General features: G+C 34.4%; 1 protein-coding gene and 1 long non-coding RNA gene across 2 annotated transcripts; both read left to right on the top strand.

Moving 5' to 3' along the window:
• Window positions 1-257: 257 nt before the first annotated feature.
• LOC114315716 (protein DEHYDRATION-INDUCED 19 homolog 4) lies at window positions 258-2909 on the top strand. The gene is given in 6 exon segments (XM_082890428.1): window positions 258-292; window positions 447-535; window positions 1140-1216; window positions 1345-1395; window positions 1398-1630; window positions 2513-2909. Coding segments are annotated over 6 exon segments (594 nt in total). The 3' UTR covers window positions 2622-2909.
• A 4257-nt stretch (window positions 2910-7166) lies between these two features.
• Window positions 7167-8542, top strand: LOC114315657 (uncharacterized). The gene is made up of 3 exons (XR_014343376.1): window positions 7167-7226; window positions 7318-7388; window positions 8358-8542. It is a non-coding gene; the product is annotated as an uncharacterized LOC114315657 (long non-coding RNA).
• The last annotated feature ends 12593 nt before the right edge of the window (window positions 8543-21135 follow it).

Raw genomic sequence — 21135 nt, 5'->3', positions numbered from 1 at the left:
TCTCCAAACCTTTATTTTGAAAACCCTATTTTGAGCACCGCCGTCTAGACGATTGAATCCTATCTCACTCACTCTCTTGCTCTCTCTTTCTCTCTCGCAGAGAATCGAATCTGTTTCTCCAAATCTCTCTCAGAGGATCGATTCTTCTTCAGTCTCTTACTCAGTGATTCTTCTTCGATTCTTCTTCAGTTCGGTGATTCATCTTGGGATTGTGATTTCGAAGTTCAATTTTGAGCACAGCTCCGTGATTTATCTCCATGGATTTGGAACTCTTCGTCTTCTTTGATCAGAGGTTAGTTGTTCTGTTTGTGATTTATCTCTGTTTTGGATCAATGTTTTGCTTAGTGAATACTTTTGTTTAGGGCTCTATATAGGTCTTAAGCCCTTAGGGCTCTCGATTCTTCTTCACTCTTTTACCCAGTGATTCTTCTTCGATTCTTCTACAGGTCAGTGATTCATCTCGGGATTGTGATTTCGAAGTTCGATTTTGAGCACAGCTCCGTGGATTTGGGACTCTTCTCTTCTTCGATCAGAGGTTAGTTTTTCTGTTTGTGATTTATCTCTGTTTTGGATTAGTGTTTTGAAAAATGTTGAATCAGTGTTTTGAAAATTTGGTCTCAGTTCATACTCCTTGAACACGCTGATGGTGAAACCTACTACCATCTCTTATTAGTGGTATGTGTTATCTTCCCACATCTTTGAACGGCAACAATTCTCAACTTAACCTGGCTCTTCCCTTCTGGCTTCCTGAGTTTACTTTTATCCTTTTAATGCTTGCAATCATATCATCTTCTAAAAAAACTGGTACGCATAGGCATGTGAATGAAAATGTTTGAGGCACTTGGTCTCTTGAAAGCCCCAAAGAAAACTTCATATATTTTGTAGACAAATTTAAATAGTCCTGCTTTTCTTCCTGATGTGTGAAAGTGAAATATTGATTGAGATGGTCCATGCTATATATCGTTCATCAATCCCTCTGAAAAAAATAAAAACGAAACTAGACAGAAGTGAACATCTTGATTGTTCTTGGAGGTTTATTTTATTTATAATTCTTACCCCTAGGAGTGATTGATGATAGTGTTTTTCAATCAATATCTGGTCCCAAGAAACTCACATTGCTTTCACTGTTTCCTTGCAAGTTTGTCCCATATGCTCCATAAAAGTTGTGAGCGACATGTTAAGTCATATCACTCTGCAACATGGACATTTATTCAAGATATCCTTTGAAATGTTTTATTGTGTATTTATTGTCTCCTTAGCATTAAACAGCATTCATAATTGTTGTATGGTTAACCTTAGAACCATGTTCGGTACCAATTGAGGTTTTCTTTAACTAAATATTACATGCAAAGACATCGCAGATTACGTAGAGTTGCGATTCCCAACAGTCAGGCACTCTCTCTCTCTTGGGAAGGGATCTTCGTGAGGCGCATCTACAGGTTCTTTTAGGAGGCAGTGGATATCGATCGAGCAATGCAAATTCATCTAATGCAGTTACTGATCCATTCCTTTCCTCTCTTATCTTGAATTTCCCATCATCTGAATCAGAAGACACTTTGAAATCCGTGTTATCCAGTGCTGATGACAGTTCCGTTAAGAGTGTGACATCATCGCCTATATGGAAAGCAAGGTAGTGGATTATATCATTTTCTATGATAAGAGAGAACCTTCAATTGTTAGGCACTCTATCATTTTGTGGGGGTAATGGAACAATTTTCAAATTTTTTTGTCAGAAAATGATTGAAAAAAACAAGTTTTCATTCCCTCCCCCTTGCCCTCCGGCAACCCCTGCTGCCTATTCTCCCCATCCCCTCTAGAAAACACTTTCTGGCCACTCTCCCACAATCACCAAACATGTTTTTTTTTTTTTTGAAAACATATGTACCAAACATGCTATTTGTTATTGCCTTTCGCAAAAATAAACGATAACATATTTTTTGTCTTAAGTGAACAAAAAAAATGAAACTGGTAGATTGTGATTCTTGACCACCTTCATTGCTATCCAAATATGGTTTGTTATTTAAATTTTAAGCTAAATATAGGATTTCGATAATTTTTTAGGAGATATTGGAATCATCAAATTACAGATTAATAGGCCTATCCTCTCAGCTAATGTTCCAAAGATAATTTGCGTGTGACTTTTACAAGTTTTAGGAAACATGTGGCTTTGTTTATAGGCTATTGGCAGTCTCCCTAGTCCAGCCTTGGGCATTTTTATTTTTAGGAAAATGTATTGTTCTTACTCAAAACCTTCACTTGTTCTAGATGTTTTTTTAGTGCCTTTAAATCATGTTAGACATTCTGCTTCTTAAATGTATCTTTCTCCAAGCAAGGTTAGGTAGAACCGTTGCTGTGATGCACCTAGAGACGCATACTGCTCAATAAGTTCTCGAGAGATTGAATTTTCTACTTGTTGAAATACCAATTTTCTCACATTTGATTCACCTAACCTGATGTAAACATTGCTCTTTTTAAGTCCTAATTTGAACATCTCTCTCTCTTTACTGTGCAGTTTTGATCCATCATTGAGTTATGAAAAGCGGGAAAAAAGGAAGAGACAGGCTGCCGAAAGAGTTGTTTTTCTCTAGGATCTGCTAGTCTCAACTCTGTTAGATGACTAGTGAAGCAGCAGTAAGTTGATATAGAATAGCTATAAAATTGAGCAATTAAGTGATCATGATTAGGGGCAATTTGGGTATGGTCTCGCATTGTTCAACAACAACCTAACGTCTAGCCCGATCAAATGTTTTATTGAATAATTTCAGAGGTAATTATTCTTTCTTCTTCCTGTATCTTTCTATAATTTTTTTTGACTTTAACAATGAAGCAAAATTTGAAATGGCAAGTTTTCTAAAAAATTTGGACCAATTTGATTTCATCAGGGTATGCCGAAATAAGTATTTAGTATCTGTGACCCATAAAAAATTTTTGTTATGTATCAGTATCTGTTAATCTGTTTTTCTGCTGCTGTGTGGTTGGTCTGCTACTCTGTATCTGATGCTAATCTGTTGTGTATCTGCTGCTGCTTTTGGCCTCTGCTAGCATTAGGTTGCATGCCTCTATTTGATTTGTTTGTATTTGGATTAGGTTGCATGCCTCTATTTTGATTTGTATATACTGTATTGTTGCCTCTGTTGGTTGTTGTATTGTCTAGGTTGCTGTCTCTGTTGGTTTCTCACCAACAGGGTCTTGGTTTGGTGCTTCCATGTGATGGCTTGCATCATCCCTCTCTTTTTGTTGATGTTTTCTTCCTTTCTGTAAGGTTTTCCATCATCAATAAAGGGTTCTTTGTTGTTGATCAAAAAAAAAATGTATCTGTGACCCATAAAAAATTTCATCAAGGTATGGCAATTTCATTTGTTTAATGTTTTCTTAGTATTATCTGTTATTTATTTATTTATTTATTTATTTATTTTTGATACTATACCTAAGTCTAAACAAGGGGGCCTTTTGTCCTCCAACTTGTTCTCTTTGATTGGATACTAAAATACCCGTCAGAAGAGTGTATCAAGTGCAAATGTTTCTTACTAGATATTTCTTTTTCTGTGTACAGATTATTGGACATATCGGAAACAGGACTCGGCTAGTTAGATATGATGGCCAGCATCATCATTCTATCCAAGCAGGGCCAGCCTACTTGCAACCGAATTCCCAAAAAAGTAAGATTTGACTGATTTGACTGTGTAGTCACTAGTTATAGATCCAGGATACTATTTCTCTTTTGGAATGAACTACATTCTCTTTTAGATTAATCATTTTATTACTAAATTTTTTTAGTGAATGGAACAGTATATTCTTGCAGATCACACTATAAAATGTCAGTATGGTTAGATTAGAATTTAGAACTTGGTGCTTTGCTTGATGCTTTTGCTGTTTTCTGTGCTCCATTTACTTGCTAAGAAAGCATAAGAAAAGGCATACAAGGATGGGATGAAACTCTGCTTGTAGAATATTATACTAATATTATCATATTTTAGTCATCCAAACGGTTAGTTATTACAATAACTATTTTAACAAAATTCTTTAAGACTAGTTATTACAATAACTATTTTAACATAATCCTTTTAAGGCTAGCTACATTTTAAAAGCTTTGGGAGGTTTCTTTAAATAGTTTGTGGGTGTAAATTGGTAAAATAAAGTATGTAGATAAAAAAAAATTAAAAAAAAAAAAAGGATTAGACAAAATAAAGATTATTTTTTTGTATTTTAACTAGTAAAAAATGAAGAGTATGGTTGGAGTTGTTCTTAAGGACCATTAAATTTGTTTTTCTTTTCATTGGTTACTGAATGCATTTATTTCTAGGAATTTTGCACTAATTTGGCACATTTGCTCAAAATAAAATAAGGTAACCTCACTATGGACCTTAAAATCTTCAAATTTCATGGTCAATCATTGTGATGCAGAGGACTACATTGTTGGATGTTTATGTAAAATCAGCTGAAATATGTGTAGCATTGGATCCATGACTTTGGTTCCTCATGTCCTAGTAAAAAATGCTTGGACAATGTGGGATTTGTTGCTCTGCTCTTTCTTTTTTAAACTTGTATGGTGGAATTTTATGCTTATGGGTATTTAGAAACTTTAATTTTTATAATGAGTTGATTCGAGGAAGGGAATGATTAAGTGGTTTTGTATTCTTCACAGAGTGTTCTGGGAATTATACTTGGAGGTGGAGCTGGGACTCGCCTTTATCCTCTTACAAAGAAGAGAAAACCAGTTGTTCCTTTAGGAGCAAATTATCACCTGATTGACATTCTGGTCAGCAATTGCCTGAACAACAACATATCAAAGATCTATGCTCTTACACAATTCAATTCTGCATCTCTAAATCGTCACCTTTTACGGGCATACGCAAGTAACATGGGTGGCTACAAGAATGAAGGTTTTGTTGAAGTTCTTGCTGCTCAGCAAAGCCCGGAGAACCCCAATTGGTTCCAGGTAGTATACAATCTGAACTCTAAACCTTCCAGTCTTATACTGTGCAACAGCTTTTCATTTTTGTGAGATTCCATAATATTTAATACAAAAGTCAATGCTTGACCTCATTCTCTGTTTCTATACTTGAATTGTCACCTCACCTTTCTGTGCCATTTGCATATGAACATCTACAGCTCTAATTCTATAAGTTCACTTTTGGTTCCTCTGTGGTTCAACAAATGAAATTATAGTTCCACATCGAAGGCTGTTCATAATTCTGAAAGTCCTTTGTTTGGTTCAATACTATGGCGGACATGTGTTCTTCAATCAGGGGCCACAATATGTGTGCACTACTTTCTGGACCTTTGTTTGCACCAACTGTAGTGGAGTGCAGTAAGTGTTGATATGTGCCCTTACATTTACTCATTTCCTACACTTTTCTCAGTCATATTAAGCTGTGTGTGATGCATGCTGAAATTTTGCATGATATCAATGGAAGTCCTGATAAATTTGGGCTTACATAGTAATTAGGTGCACAGTTGCAAGCATGTGGCTGAGCTGAAATATTTCTATTGATAATTTCAGTGTTTGTAGAATACTAACTTATATTAAAAGCCTATAGTGTGCATGTCTTAATTTATCCAGAACAGGTTGTATTTTTGTTCCAGTTGATTTTATCCAGAACAGGTTGTATATTTGTTCCAGTTGCTTTCTAAACTCCTCAATATGTTGAACAAGCACAATTAGGTGGATGATGAAAACTAGACATGCACAAACCTTTAGAAAAGCGTGAGAGATATGCTGAGCTAGACAATAAATTCCCAAATTTATTTATTTATTTATTTATTATTATCATTTTTTAATCTCAAAAAATTGTGTTTTCCTGTGATGTAGTTGCCTTCTATGTTGCCTGTGCAAGGAGCACTGCCAAATTTGTCGACTCCTACAGCCTTATTGCAAACTACAGATACCCACTCCTCCCATTTGATGCAGCCTCAGGCTTCATCTTATGGATCTATACCACCTTCATAGATACCTTCTTCAGGAATGTCTCCATCTCCTGGTAAAATCACACCATCAGCTTCTGTTTTTGTTTCCATTCACTTGAAATTTTCTTCTATATTTTTGTCATGTCCAATTCTATGGTTTCAAGGGCATTCATGGGGCAACAATTTTTCAATAATATGCCATTTCCCAGGTATTGTTGACCATCAATTGAAAAACCTTCCTTTCTAGAATATTACACAAGAAGGATATTTTTGAAAAATTTGTCTATCCTGCTGTGTGACTACAATTATTAAGGAACTCACCATTTAATCAATTTGGCCTTTATTTTGAAATTGAATGCCCTTACCAATGTTCTTTCAAAATATTTATTTACACTTCATGAACTCAAAATCAAGATAATAATGTACAAATTTTGATGTGTGGGTAGGGAGTTTTATGCATGTACACATTATGTCACTTCTGTTATCGGTTGTTTTCTCTCTCTCTCTCTCTCTCTTATATGAATCTGAATATGATATGATATTTGCATCCAAAAGAATCAATCCTGAACCTCAATTTTCTTCATTGCAGACTACAAAAAGTTGACACTGTTAATAGAGGTAACGATGCTTTTGCCTCCTTGAACCCAATTCAAATTAAATATAATTATGGGTTTCCTGCAACTACATAACACGAGAAAGGAAATCTTTTACCAATATATGAATTTGTTTTGAATTGATACTTATAATCCTTTTGTTGTATAGGAATTTGGTTTAAGTTTCAAATATATAAAATAGCTTTATACATGATGCTGGAAAGTTATCTCTATGATCATTCAAATTAGAACCTCAATTCAGAACTATTCTATAGCAGCATAAGTTAAATAGATGAGGTGAATATAAATTGATTGTGAATTGGCCAGACCCAAGTTTATTGTCCTAGACATTTCTGCTAAGTTTTATTTTTTAGTTTTTATTTTTGGTGAATCATTGGTTATTCCCTCCATTTTCCCATGAATAACAGGAATAAATTGGACATAATAGATTTTATCATTATCTTTTTTCTACAATTTTTCATGCCAATGTTTTTGAGGTTTATATATATATATATATATATGTATTCTTTCTCTACTCCTATACACATTGTTAAATTCTTATGAGTTATTACATAAAAGTCTTTGAAATTAGGGCTACATTTGTGTGGATGCATGAATGAACTTTACTTGTAAGCTGGGCTTTTTCTAAACAATTTTATGTTCTTGCAGGAATTCTCATCGGATGGACGATTCATTATTAGTGCTGATCGGGATTTTAAAATTCGTGTAATTGACGATTCTTACCCATTGAAACAAATAAATTATTAAATATTAAATTCCATTGCAATTTGGTTTCAACAATGTTATTTTGTGACAGGTTACCCTGTTTCCAAAGAAGACTTTAGATGGAGCTCATGAGATACAGAGCTTTTGCCTTGGTCATTTTAAGTGAGTGAGTTTTTTATCTTCGAATATGTTGCAGAGCAGATGTGATTTCCATGAATAGTTTTCTGAATAGTTTTTCTCTACAATAGTGTATTAAAGTACTTTTCATTTATCAACAAGAAAAGCAAACAAGTGTTGCAATTCTTTGTAATAATAGTCTCTCTTATTCTGTGTGTATTGCAGGTTTGCACAAGCTCTCTCTATTGAACATGGAAGGTTGCCCTGTTACTGCAGCATGTTTGGACTTTCTTGCAGGTTCACTTTTGCCTTTTCTTCTCCTTTGAGTCATCGCCATTTTAGTTATGTTACTGGATATTGTGATAAATATTGCATTTTGAGAGAAGGGTATGTGGGCTGGTCAATGTTTTCCCCTTCATTTTTTGGTTGGTGACTTGCCAACAATAGGCTTATAGTTTATGTTGATGGGCTTGTGAAAATAATTTGCTGTTGTTAAAATCCTTGGGATTTGATAGCCTAATTTCTATAACACAACAAAATTTTTGTAGGTCCTCTTTAAGGAGAGGATTCTGGCATATGAACTTTTGTTTGTTAATGCACAAAATTGGGATTCCAATTAAGAAAGGGAATGTAGAGCTCAATTACAGTTGCCAACAATAGGCTTAAAGTTTATATTGATGGGCTTTAGTCTTTTTTGGAAAAATAATAAATAAAGAAATGTAATAAATCCCTTAAACAAAGCCTTCTGTTAAAATCTAAATTGTTTTTAAAGCTTCTTTTCAATTCTGGACGAAAACAAAAATTTTAGCCCTAGTTTTTGTTTAAATACTATTGAAGGAATAAAGTTGTAACTTAAATCATAGATTTGGAGCAAAACTCTAACCACCTCTACCAAAAAAATTAAACAATTAAAAATAAATAAATGCAATCAAGTGATTAAGAAAATTAAGTTTACAAATTCTTCAATTTATGTTTATTTTGGTGAATCTGATTTTAATTTATGTTCTGATGCAGGTATATAGACCAATGAAGACTAACAGTGAACTCTCTCATCAATTTGAATCAATTTGAGTGAAACACTTCTTTCTCTGTTAATGTCTTTGTTAAAACATGATTTGTGAATATGTTATTTTGTGATTAATGGTGATTGGATATTAAATTGAATGGGAAAGTGAACTAATGTTGTATTTGATATTTGAATGAGAGTTACTATTTCATGTTAGTGTTATTTTTCAATTTTTTTAGTTCAATCACATAAAATTAGCACAAATTTTTTTTTTTAAAAAAAGGGGTATCACGGCGTTTCTAAAAACGTTGCTAAATATTATATCAACGGTTAGATTTTTTAAAAACAGATACGACGGCATTTTAAAAACGTCGCTAAATAGTTTGGTGATGTCATAGTAGAACTTTTAGAGGCGTTTTTATAAAACGCCGCCTATAGTAATATTGCGACATTTCTAAAGCGTCACAAAGTTATAGCGACGGCCGCATCTTTGCCGCTTGGTGCAAAACATCACAAAAGGTTTAGATGGCATTTTTGGGACCTATAGCGGCGTTTTTTTTAAACGCCGCTAAAACCCTCATTTCCAGCAGTGTATTGATGTAAATTACTATTTGAAGAATAGTGGAGAAATTCCTGAGGAGGATACTTGGGGAATGGACGTAGGCCCGGCGTGCCGAACCACTATAAATCACTGCGTTTGATTTTCTTTCCTTATCTCTTTTACTTTTATATTGATTATTATTGCTCTATTCTTTTATTTGTTGAAATTCAAATATTTTGATTATTATTTTTAATATTGTGAAATTACCAAAAAAAAATTTACAAAATTTATTAAATTTTGTAAACTGTTCATAACTTTTCAAAAATGAAAACAGAAGCCAAACAAGATTTTTTTTTTTTTTTTTTTTTTTTACAATTTGCAAAAATGTGTATAAATATAAACAAAGAAATATAAATATAAACGCAAGCCCTACATAAACTTTAACTATGAAGTAGAAAATGTTAATAACCCAATTGTTATTAATTTCGAGGCATTTAAAAAGTAGGAGGAATTTCAAAAAAGAAAATAGTGTGTAGAAAAAATAATTTTAAACTGATGGCAGTATAAGTTTTTATTGTATAAATTTATACTTGAACCATATGTACTTCCATTATTTTAAAATTATTTTGTCTACACACTATTTTTTTGAAATTATATTATGTACTTGATCCAAATAAATTTAATAGAATTTCTGCATGTGACACTCCTAAAGAAATTTGGAATAAATTAGAAGTCATGCATGAAAGCACAAATCAAGTTAAGGAGTCACGTATCAGTATGCTTGTTCATAATTATGAATTGTTCAAAATAAAATATGATAAATCTATTTATAAAATATTTACCAAATTTACTGATATTACAAATTCCTTGAAAAATCTTGATATAGTTTATACTAACAATGAAATGGTAAGGAAAATTATCAAGTGTTTACCAAAGAATTGGAAACCGAAAGTGACACAAACCCAGGAAGCCAAGGATCTCAACACACTCGGTTTATATGAACTGCTTGGGTTATTAATGACTCATGAAATTTTTATAAAGACCAACGTTGATGACAACTGCAAGAAAAAGAAATGCATTGCTTTCAAAACTTCATTTGAAAAGAAAGCCAAGTGTGATGAATTATCAAGTGATGAAGAAAGTGACAACTTAAGTGATAAAGATGGCATTATTGTAGTCACAAGAAGGAAATTCGAAAAATTACTGAAAGAAATAAGCAATTTAAAAGAAGATTTCACAAAAAGGCATTCAACAAAGATGAAGAAAAAGATGATCCAATAATTTGTTATGAATACAAGAAACCAGGACATATCAAACCCGAATGTCCTAATCTAAAGAATAAGAAGAAAAGAAAAAGGAGAGCTATGATAGCAGCATGGGAAGAAAGGGATTACAGTAGTTTGGATAGTGAAGCTAGCAACTCGGAAGTGGCAAATCTTTGTTTTATAGGAATTGAAGATAATGAGGTAACCGAAAACTCTCTTTCCTGTGAAGAATTACTACATGTTGTTGAGGAATTTCATGAAGATTTTCAAAAGATAATTTCAAAAAATTCTGCTCTTAAAAAATCAAATATTTTGTTTGTCAATGAAAATGAAAGTTTGAAAAAGGAAAATTATTCTTTAAAAAATTCTTGAAATGATTTGAAAATTGAAAATAATTCTTTAAAAGAAAATATAGAAGATTTAAACAACATAATTTTTAAATTCACACAAGGGAAAGAAAATTTAAAAATTATGTTGTTTAACACAAGGGAAAGAAAATTTAAATAAATTACTTGAAAACCAAAAATGTGTTTTTGACAAAGTGGGTATATATTGGGTTCAAACCCCACAAGAAACAAATTTTTTATAAAAATTTCTTTGTTAAAGTATCATCATTTAGTAATCCCAATATTGTGTCATTATTAAAATAGGAATGGTCACTCATTTTCATTTTGTCCTTACAAGAAAAATTTATTAGGAATGAATATGAAGTAGGTTCCAAAATCAAGTAATCTTGAAACTAACATTCACGGACTCCCTCCCAAGTCTCCAGTTTGAATCCCCTAGCCAGCAAACGTATACCTTGGGGCCATGGACCGCAGGGCGTAAGCCCTGTTTTAAAAGGCTTGTTCGGACTGTGTGATGCCCCGAAAATAATACACTACGTCAACAGTAAAGACTAATACAAAAAGCATAAGCAGAGTATTAGGTTTCCATTAATTAGAGTCAATTTACAAAAAGGGCACATGCATTACATATTCATAAGCTCTACCCTGAATCTACAGCATGTGGCACCAAATTAAATGATCAATGAAATAAACGCCCTACAGGCTTACATCTTTCGAAGATAATTCTTGGTTACAACAAAAGTGAGCCTAGCTCAACACAATTTAAAACCCTTAGCTATACAAAATAAATATAACAAAATAGAAGCTCTTGCTCCCAATCCCTCCAAGCTATTGCCTTGACGAAGGCATATCACCGGCACCTAAAAAGGTTTTTCCCAATAAAGTGAGCCAAAACCCAGTAGAAATAATCTAACACAATATATAAACTTTAACAAGGTTATAAACATGATCACATAGCTAATGCTCAAAGATAAAATCATTTACAACTCTTTTCCCCAAATCCGTGTTATGTCAAGTATGATATCCCAATCCATTCTATATCAATTCATTTCATGTCATTTCATATCTTCTTAATTCATGAGTCATACCCATTATTATCCAAACAACCCAACTGAGATTACAACTCAGTAGCTTTCTTACCACACAACCATTACACGCAAACACTTCAATTTGCCATTTTACAAAAATTACGTCCGCGGGAATCGGCACCCATGTATACATAATGTTTTCGGGACTTTCACCCTAGACGCACAGGCCAACTTAATTCAATGGAGTCCATCCCCTTTCTCCTCCCAAACATGGAGTACATTCGTTTTCTCCTCCCAAACATCATACATATACAATGTATTAAACACAGTCATATTCAATGACAATCAATAAGAGATTAATTTCAATTCACCTAATCCCCATGCAATTCTACAACAATCATGGCTATTCTCCACCGATGTTCCTAAACAGATATACAATTCTTAAACAAATAAATTTTTCAAATTTCCATAGGTGGGAGATGGTACACATCCAACTTCACCACTTATATCAACATTCATCTAATTTCATATTCCCATTTTTAATTTCATTATTTATGCAAAATAATTACTTGAACATTTTAGGACAAAACCCATTCCGTCCCAAATCTCAACCCAACTACCAAATCATCTATTTTAACAAAACACAAGTTCATATTTATTCCCATGATCATTTCCAAGTCATCCTTTTTAAAACCCCTCTTTTGAATTTAAACCCCAAACCCTAGGTTTGTTAAAATCACCTCAAAGCCCAATGTTTCTCACACATCAAGGAATAGCCAAGTTAAAACTCATAGAGAGTGTAGAGAGTTCCTACCTCAAGCTTAGAAGACCAAAGTGTGAGATGAAGAACTTCAAAGACGCCGAAACCAAGCTTTAATCAGACCAAAAGAGAGCTCTTGAGACGCACTGCCTTTTCAACAAAGGCACGCAGGTAAAGAGATCACTAGATCTAAGTGAAAATATAGAGAGAATGTGAGTTTTAGAGAGAGACAGTCCCGATCTAGGGTTTTAAGGGAAAAAGAAATGAAAAGGTGATGAAAAATGAGACTGCTGCAACTGATATACGCATAGTCCGCTCGAGTGCAAGAGTTGATGCTCGAGCGTCAGACACAATAAGTTGTTCCGCTCGAGTGCAAGAAATGACCGCTCGAGCATAGAATACATACATTCAGTAGTTTTGCAAACAGAAAAACATCGCTCAAGCTCAAGAATGGCCGCTTGAGTGCACACCCGCTCAAGCGTAGGAAAAACCACTTGAGCTAAAATACACTCTCCCAGCAGTTTTGCAGACCTACAAAAGTAATGAGAGTTTGCAAAGCCCACTCAAGCGCAAAAAGTGCCGCTTGAGTGAAAAAGCAAAATTGTAGGCAACAAGAGTCTGGAAATCAAACTACCAACATGTTCCAAACACAACCAAAACAATCCCAAGGCCAAGTTTAAAGGAGAAGAAGATAAGTAAGACATATTTAACAGTACGAAACCAAGAAACCCGTATCCAGATTACAACAAAGGTCGGGTCAAAACAAGCATCATTATAGGTTGTAGGGACTTAGTCTGGTGTGCGTAAGCTGGCCCAAGATACCATACATAACAAACAAACAAACAAACAAAATACATTCACGGACCTAAAAAGATATGGGTACCAAAATCGAATACCAGAATTGTTTTGTAGGTACTTCAAGGTGAAATTCGGTAGAGAAAATGGTAATTGGACAGCGGATGTTAAAAATGTATTACCGGAAACAATATTCAAATCATCTTCTCAAATGAACAACAATCATGCAATATTTAGCAACAACAATAAATAATTGGTATAGGTGGCATCGGTAAAAGTTGATTTTCAAATTTGAAAATATCTCATTTGATAATAAACTTTCTACTCTCTTGCATACATGAATATATCATTGCCATACATATATGTTTGCCATACCATGCTTACATGATATCACTTGAGCCACGTGAATGATATAGATAATAATAATAATTTTTTAAAAAAAATTGATTTCATTATATCTTGATTATCTACATTGAATTACTTTATTAAAGAATTTATTTTGTTAATATAATTGTTGGAAAAATGGTGTTTTATAAGGCTTATTTTGGGCCGACTTTGAGCCCAAAATTGAGTGGGCCCTGAACGTCTTTTGGGACAGGTCCGAAGAGGTGAAGTGTTTCTTGTCGCGTGGCAAGTCACACGGTGAAGACGGTTTGTCAAAATCATTTATGAGTGAATGGGAAGTTCACGTCGTTTTAAAGAATAAAAATGTGGGTTTCCTTGAAAAGGGTTGTCCCACATTGAAACTTTAAGAGAGTTTTGTTGAGTATATATGCTCTAGCCTACAACACTTGGGTTGGGCCGCAAAGGGCATCCCAAGTTTGTAGAAGGGAGGAGTTATGGACAAAGTGAATCTTAGCCAAAACCACCACACACGCGCGCGCGCGCCGCCGTCAGTCCAGCCAAGCCGTGCCGGGCGCGGTTGTGGGTCGGGTCAGTTCTTGTATTAATTTTTTGGACAAAATTCATTTGAATTTTTTCAAAAAATATTGCGGGAATTTAATTCAAATTTGAATTCCAATTTTTGTCCAACATTTAAGTCTCCTACTATCCGAAATTCCTCTCAGATTCAAACTGGAAAACTGCCCAGCAGGTTCGGTTTTAACTACCCAGCAGTTACAGATCTGTTATTTCCGAATAGATTCAAAACCTGGCAGCATATTTGTTCGAATTCAAAACAGTACCTATTCATTTCAAAAGTGCACATGTTGGACTCAAAACAGCACCTTTTAGGGGTTGTGTATGCTGTCTATAAATACCAACATTCAAGCAGTGTTTTTACATTCGAAAAATTCAGTTTTTGCTGTCCTAAATTTTGCACTTTTGCATTATTCTTTATATTAGTTTTAGATAAATTTCAGAGAGTTAGAACACAGGTTTGGTTCGCCGAACAAATTGTTTGGAGTACTACTACAATTTGTGAAGATCATTGTATCCTGGGAAATAGACGCCACTCAACCGTAAGTACCGTAGCGGGGCGAATCTGTCTTAAGGACAGAGTGTCACACACTCGACTTGGTCTTTAATTATTTATTCGGTTCAACAAAATAAATTCTGTAAGTTTTATTTTATTTTGTTTGAATTATTTCAATTTATTTTATTTACACAGAAGATTGTTCCAACAATCTTAAGATAGATTCGAATTATTCTGTTTACAAAACTTTTCATTTGTTTCCCATTTTCATTCTTCGTTTAAAAAAAAAATTTATTTTCTGTGGATTTACAAAATAATATTCTGGTTGGAAAAACAAATAGTGATTATATGCTATTTGACAGATAGTAGTAATACGCTGTCTATTTTCTTTGACAACTAGTAGTAATATACTGGTGTCATTAACAATTCAGAATATATTTTTGTGAAATTTTTTCAGAAATTAATTTTGGTTTCTAGAAATTATTTTCTGAGTTTTCATTAATTAAAATTTTGTTTCAGTATTTTAATTATTGAAGTGTTAAAATATTGAAGTGTTACAGAAATTAATTTTCTGTGTGGAATTAATTTGATTAAATAAAATTTTATTTTATTTTATTTCCAAATTAATTGAAAAATAAAAGTTACATTCTTGTTTCTTTTATTTTTACAGAATTTAATTCTGTGAATTTGGATTAATTTTCTATGTAGTATAAATTCTAATTATAATTTTGTTTTATAAATTAGAATTGATGGCTACTGAAACTAATGTTAAACCAGTATTGGTATGGTGATTGCCATCATACCAACCCCTCCTTATGTTGGGACTGTGCCAGTGAATCATGGTGAAAACCCAGAGAAGTTCTTAGGAACTGTTTTTAAAAGATGGCAGAAGAAAATGCTATCTAAAGGGGGGGAAACTAAGAAGTACAAGTTTAATGGCATGTGTTACATTTGTAACAAAGAGGGACATCGAGCCAAAGATTTCCGTAGCAAAGGCAAAAGCAAAAAAAGAACAAGCAAGAAGCTTGCTCAAGCCCATATGACCGAAGTGGACAACATTTCCAATGGTATAGATGACATCAATCTTTCTGCAGTTGTTTCCGAGGCAAATCTTGTCGGAAATCCTAAAGAATGATGGGTGGACACTGGTGCTACTTGCCACATTTGTGCCGACAAAAAGATGTTCACATCTTATTCTACAGTGGACAATTTGTAAACAACTTTTTATGGGCAACTCCTCAACTTTCAAAGTTGAAGGACAAGGGAAGATTGTTCTGAAGATGACATCTGGAAAGGAACTCACTCTCAACAATGTGCTGTATGTACCGGACATTCGCAAGAATTTAGTTTCCGGATCTTTGTTAAGTAAGAATGGGTTTAGGCTAGTTTTTGAAAGTGACAAGTTTGTACTAACCAAAAACGGGATGCATGTAGGAAAAGGTTACATGTCTAATGGCCTTTTCAAGATGAATGTAATAACCGTTGTACCCTCAGTTATGGAATCTATTACAAGTGTATTAAAACTAATTTATATGTTAGAAAGTGTTCATAATATTACTTTAATTTATCGAATCTATTACAAGTGTATTAAAACTAATTTAAATGTTCAAGCTTTAACCCAAAGTCCAAAAGATAAAACTTTATTAATCCAAGGTAGTACCACTGCAACCGGTCTTCTATTCATGCTTCTATTGTTCAATAAGTCAAAAAATATGTCAAGACTTTGCCTTGTCTTGGTATTCCTACTGAAAATTTGTTTAAAATTATTCAAACTGATGCTTCTGATATTGGTTATGGTGGGATTCTTTTTCAGAAACTCACACCTCAGTCATCTGAACAAATTATTCGTTTCCATTCTGGTGTCTGGAATAAAGCACAGAAAAATTATAGTACTATTAAACATGAAATTTTATCTACTGTTTTATGTATTAGTAAATTTCAAGATGATACATTAAATCAAAAAAATTTACTCCGTGTTGATTGCAAATTTACTAAATATGTTTTAGAAAAAGATGTTCAAAATCTTGCTAGTAAGCAAATTTTTGCCCGATGGCAATCTATATTAAGTATTTTTTATTTTGATATTGAATATATACCTAGGAGTCAAAATTCTATTCCTGATTTTCTTACCAGGGAATTTTTACAGGGGGGATAGATGGCAACTCCTTTTATTTCCTACCATAAATCCCGAGTCACCTATCATAAGAACCTCATTCACCAAACTGCTTACCATATTGTTTGCCTCAATTTAGGCAAAAAAATCTACTAAATGTGCTCAATTTATTCGATTCCATACCATTCGAAGTCACCGAAATCTACTTGCTCATTATATTAATTGTGCTGATTATCATATGAGTAAATTAGATATCCTCAGTGGATACTAAACTCTGCTTACTCATTCTACAGATGTCCGGTCAAAGAAATATTACCCTTCTAAATCAACAGATAAATATTATACTAACCCCAAAAAGAAATATTCTAAGAAATCCAAAAAACAGTCAAAGCCTACTTCTGAGGTTACCTGTTACAATTGTGGTAAAAAGGATCATTATTCTAATAAATGTAAGGTTAAAGAAAAACTTAAAACCAAACTTAACCAATTACAGATTGCTGAAGAAAATCAACAACAAATATTTGATATATTCAAATTAAATGATTCACCAAAACAATCCCCTGTTCAATCTAGTAATTCATCTGACGATAATATTTCCTCTAGTACTACTTCCACTTATTCTCCCACTGAGAGTATGAATAATGAACTTGAACTAGGATGTAATGATACCTGTTGTAAAACAATAAATGTTCTAAGTAAATCCTAACAAGAAGAAACCGCTCTTATTGAGTTAATTGCTAAATTAGAAAATCCTGACTTAAAAAGGCAATATATTAATAAGTTAAAATCCTTATTAACCAATAAAGATAAGAAACCTAAACATGATAAACAAATCATTAGTCTAAATAAAACCTTGGACAAATTTAAAAAAGAAAAACATAAAGAGATTACCTTACAGGATTTACAAAATGAAATTAACCAAATTAAGTTAACCATTCAAGAATTAAAAACTAAAGATAAATCTTTAGAAGATGAAATTGCTATCTTAAAGATCAATAAAAGTCTTAATGATTTCCAACAACCCGATAAATCTGCTCATGAGTCCGAAGAAGGATCTAGGTCTGAACCTGATCCTGATAAAGTCATCTTTGATAATCGTACTACTGCACATAACAGTGATCAAGATAGTAAACATCTTAATATAATTCATCAAATCAATATACAGAAATGGCATTCAAAAGTTAAATTAATTATTAATGATTTTGAAAAAGAAGTTATTACATTAATAGATACTGGTGCTGATTTAAATTGTATTCAAGAAGGATTAATTCCAACCAAATATTATCACAAATCTACTGAACAATTAAGTTCTGCCAATGGAAGTCAAATGCATATTAAATATAAATTACCCAAAGTACACAAGATAATGTTTGTTTTAAAACATCTTTTGTTTTAGTTAGAAAAATCTGAGTGCTCCTTCCTCAAGAAAATAGCTATCTCTGTAATTTTGTATTTTCAAATTCGTTTTCAAATTATGTATGTTGAAGAGCTGTTTGTTTCATTTGTTTCATTCCAGTAAACAATTATAAGTTTTATTTTAAGTTATTAAGTTAAGTTTTATTTTCTGTATTTTAATTTTATGTTGCTTATTTTTAGTGCTATTTCCTGCTTGCAGCTTCCGTCTCCTTTTGGTATCAGAGCCAAGTTCCAAATTGTTGATATGTGCTCATTGTCGAAATTCTTTCTGTTTGAAAGTCTTATTTGATTCTATTCAATTAAATCCCAGTGTAGACGTCCCCGAACGCCCCGGGAGGACGAGTCCCGTTCTATTCGTTATTGGGCTCGCTACAGTTCAGGACTCTCAAATTGTCATGGTTCTTAATCTGAACCAAAGAGTCCAAATCCGGCAAATCGTTTTGAGAAACAGATTTTTGAAAAGAAGTGTCAAACATGGACTGCTTTGCCAGATACAGAGTCGCCACCTAAATATTTTTTTAAGGGGGAATTTAGGAAACCCTGACTCGGTGCCAAAGGCCACGTGTCCGTCATCACCAAAGTTGCCTCGGCTCGGGAGCTAGGGTACAATTGGGGAAGGTCAGCTATGAGCACCCTCTCTCGCCCGATCCGAAGATCGGCCTCTACTAACCGTGATATCCGTTTTTGAAAACGTTATGTGTTCTTATCCCGATTATTAGCCTAGAATTACTATGTTATGCGCACAACACAAAAGTATAGACTAGATTGCCTAATTTGGGAATAAGCATTGCATATCCGTTTGTTTTGGAAAAATGTTTTGGAATTTGCTACTCGCAAGTAGGCTAAAACACGGATTTCAATGAGCTATTCCAACTCAGACAATCCAACCTTCACCCACAGGCATTCAAGCAGTTATATCACATAAGCAGCTAGCCTCGTGGTAATCATGCTATCATGGCAACACTCACACGCATGCAAGGATGCTAAAGCATAAATACTTACATCGTACTCCGTGCCAAAACAAAGAACTCGTTAGCAATCAATGCATGATCCAAGTCCATGTTTAAATGTCTAATACAACGCATATGGAATGTCACTAGAGTAGGCTCGGCTAGTCTATGAATGACATGTGAAAATGCACAAGTAGCATGTATTCAAGTTAGATTTGAAATACTAATGCAGTTAGCATGATGCGTCGAGCCCGATGCATACAATACTGATGAATGATGCACGCATGCATAGCATAAGGTATGCTAAATTAAACATGACCTATTACTAACCATCAAAGCAGGTAAGTAAAAGGGAGAAAGAAGTGGGGGTTGGAAGACATGCACACACTCACCCACACTTATTACAAATTCGCCCTTGCTCGGAGGGACCAAAAGAATAATACAATTCGAATAATGAATTAACTATCCTAGCTAATTAATTATTACAGACCAACTAAATTAATTAAACAAATTAATTAATTTAAGAAAGCAAGAAAAAGGGCCTCGGGAAGAGGGCTCAATGCACGCGTGCTCGGGTCTTGCTCGGAAGTCCACTGCCATGCGTAGGCTGCCTCTGTTTTCCCTGCTCTGCCCCTCTGAAAACTGCCAAAGTCTCAGAATTGCTTCCCTGGACATTGGGAGACACCACCGGCTGAGGAGAATGGCCACCGGCAGTAAGATGTGGTCATCGGCTGTTTATGAAGCTATCGGCCACGGATTTATGGTCGGTCGGCACTGAACACTGCCGTTCGGCCAAGAATGTTTGCAGAACTTGCAATTGACAGCAGCAGAGGGCAAGGCACAGCATGGCAATGCATTTCAAGCAATGTATGCACCGACCATATCCCTTATCATGTTTATGACTCAAAGGGACATGGTCCTTGGTTCTCGGACCATCAAGCGCGCATTTCAATGCGTGATAGCCCAAGAGACCAAGTTGTGCATTTTTCATTTCAAATGTAATGCAATGCACATAGTCAAACCAAGGGGCTTCTACCTCTATCATGACTCACTTCAAGAGGTGAGGCAATGCATGCACAATGCAATGCAACCTAGGCATGCGAGCTAAGGATGTAACATGGCAATGTAATGTGTACATGCAAGTATGCAAGCAACCATGCGAGGTGAGCATGCAAACAAGCAAAGAGATGGACTTAAACATGATTAGGCAATTCTCAAACAAGCCTAAATCAGTGGCTAAAGTGCTCAAACATGGAGGCCAACACACGCACACACATGCACATGTTAAAGGGCTAATACTTAAGCACAAAAGGGAAACTCTCAAGAACACTTGAAAGAGACATAACATGGACAATTAGCATGTAAATTAAGCTTTGAAAATCATGCAAGAACATGGTGCCAAACCAACCCAAATAATGCAATCAAGATATGCAAGCAAAGCCCAAGATTCAAAGCAAGCTAAAGGGGTATTGAACCACACTTAACAAGACCAAACATGGCATGAATTCAATGACCCAAAATAGAGTTTTAGCACATAAAACAAAGCCCAAAAGATTACTTAGATGGCATCTAAATGACTTGAATTCAAAAGCATGCACAATGACCAAAACATGGAGCATGCAACACAAGCCTTTGACACATCAAAGGGACCATGAAATGCAAGCATACAAGCATACTAAGTGGACTGAAATGACATGGAAAATGGTCCCAACCCACTAAATCAAAGCAAGTAATGCATGCTATACACTCACACCCTTAAGGCCAACAAGCCAAAATGCAAAGGGGCTATACAATGCATGCCAAAGTCGACCCAAACAACTAAGGACAGACCTTAATCATGGCAAAATAAACATGAAAGCTTCACGAAGCCAAGCCTAAAACATGCTAGAACAATGGTTTACAACCTAAGGCATGTTAAGGCAACAAAATGGCATTACAAGGCATGTATGCTAAGAAAGCATGGTGTACCAAAACCAACTTAAAACAATGCTATTTCATGGCAAAATAAGCATAAATAACAGCTAAGGCATGGTCAACAAGAGCCTAAACTAGGTGCTACCTCAAGAGGCAAAAATGGTCCTTTTCAAGGACAACAAGGAGAGGGGGTGGCCCTCTCCTTCTTGGGACCTCAAGGCACCATCCTTACCACTGAAATCC

The sequence above is a fragment of the Camellia sinensis genome, chromosome 10 (assembly GCF_055761805.1).
Source record: "Camellia sinensis isolate YWXY chromosome 10, ASM5576180v1, whole genome shotgun sequence".
Classification (NCBI taxonomy): domain Eukaryota; kingdom Viridiplantae; phylum Streptophyta; class Magnoliopsida; order Ericales; family Theaceae; genus Camellia; species Camellia sinensis.
Note: the sequence above shows the minus strand (reverse complement) of the source record. Positions and strands in the feature narration are given on the sequence as shown.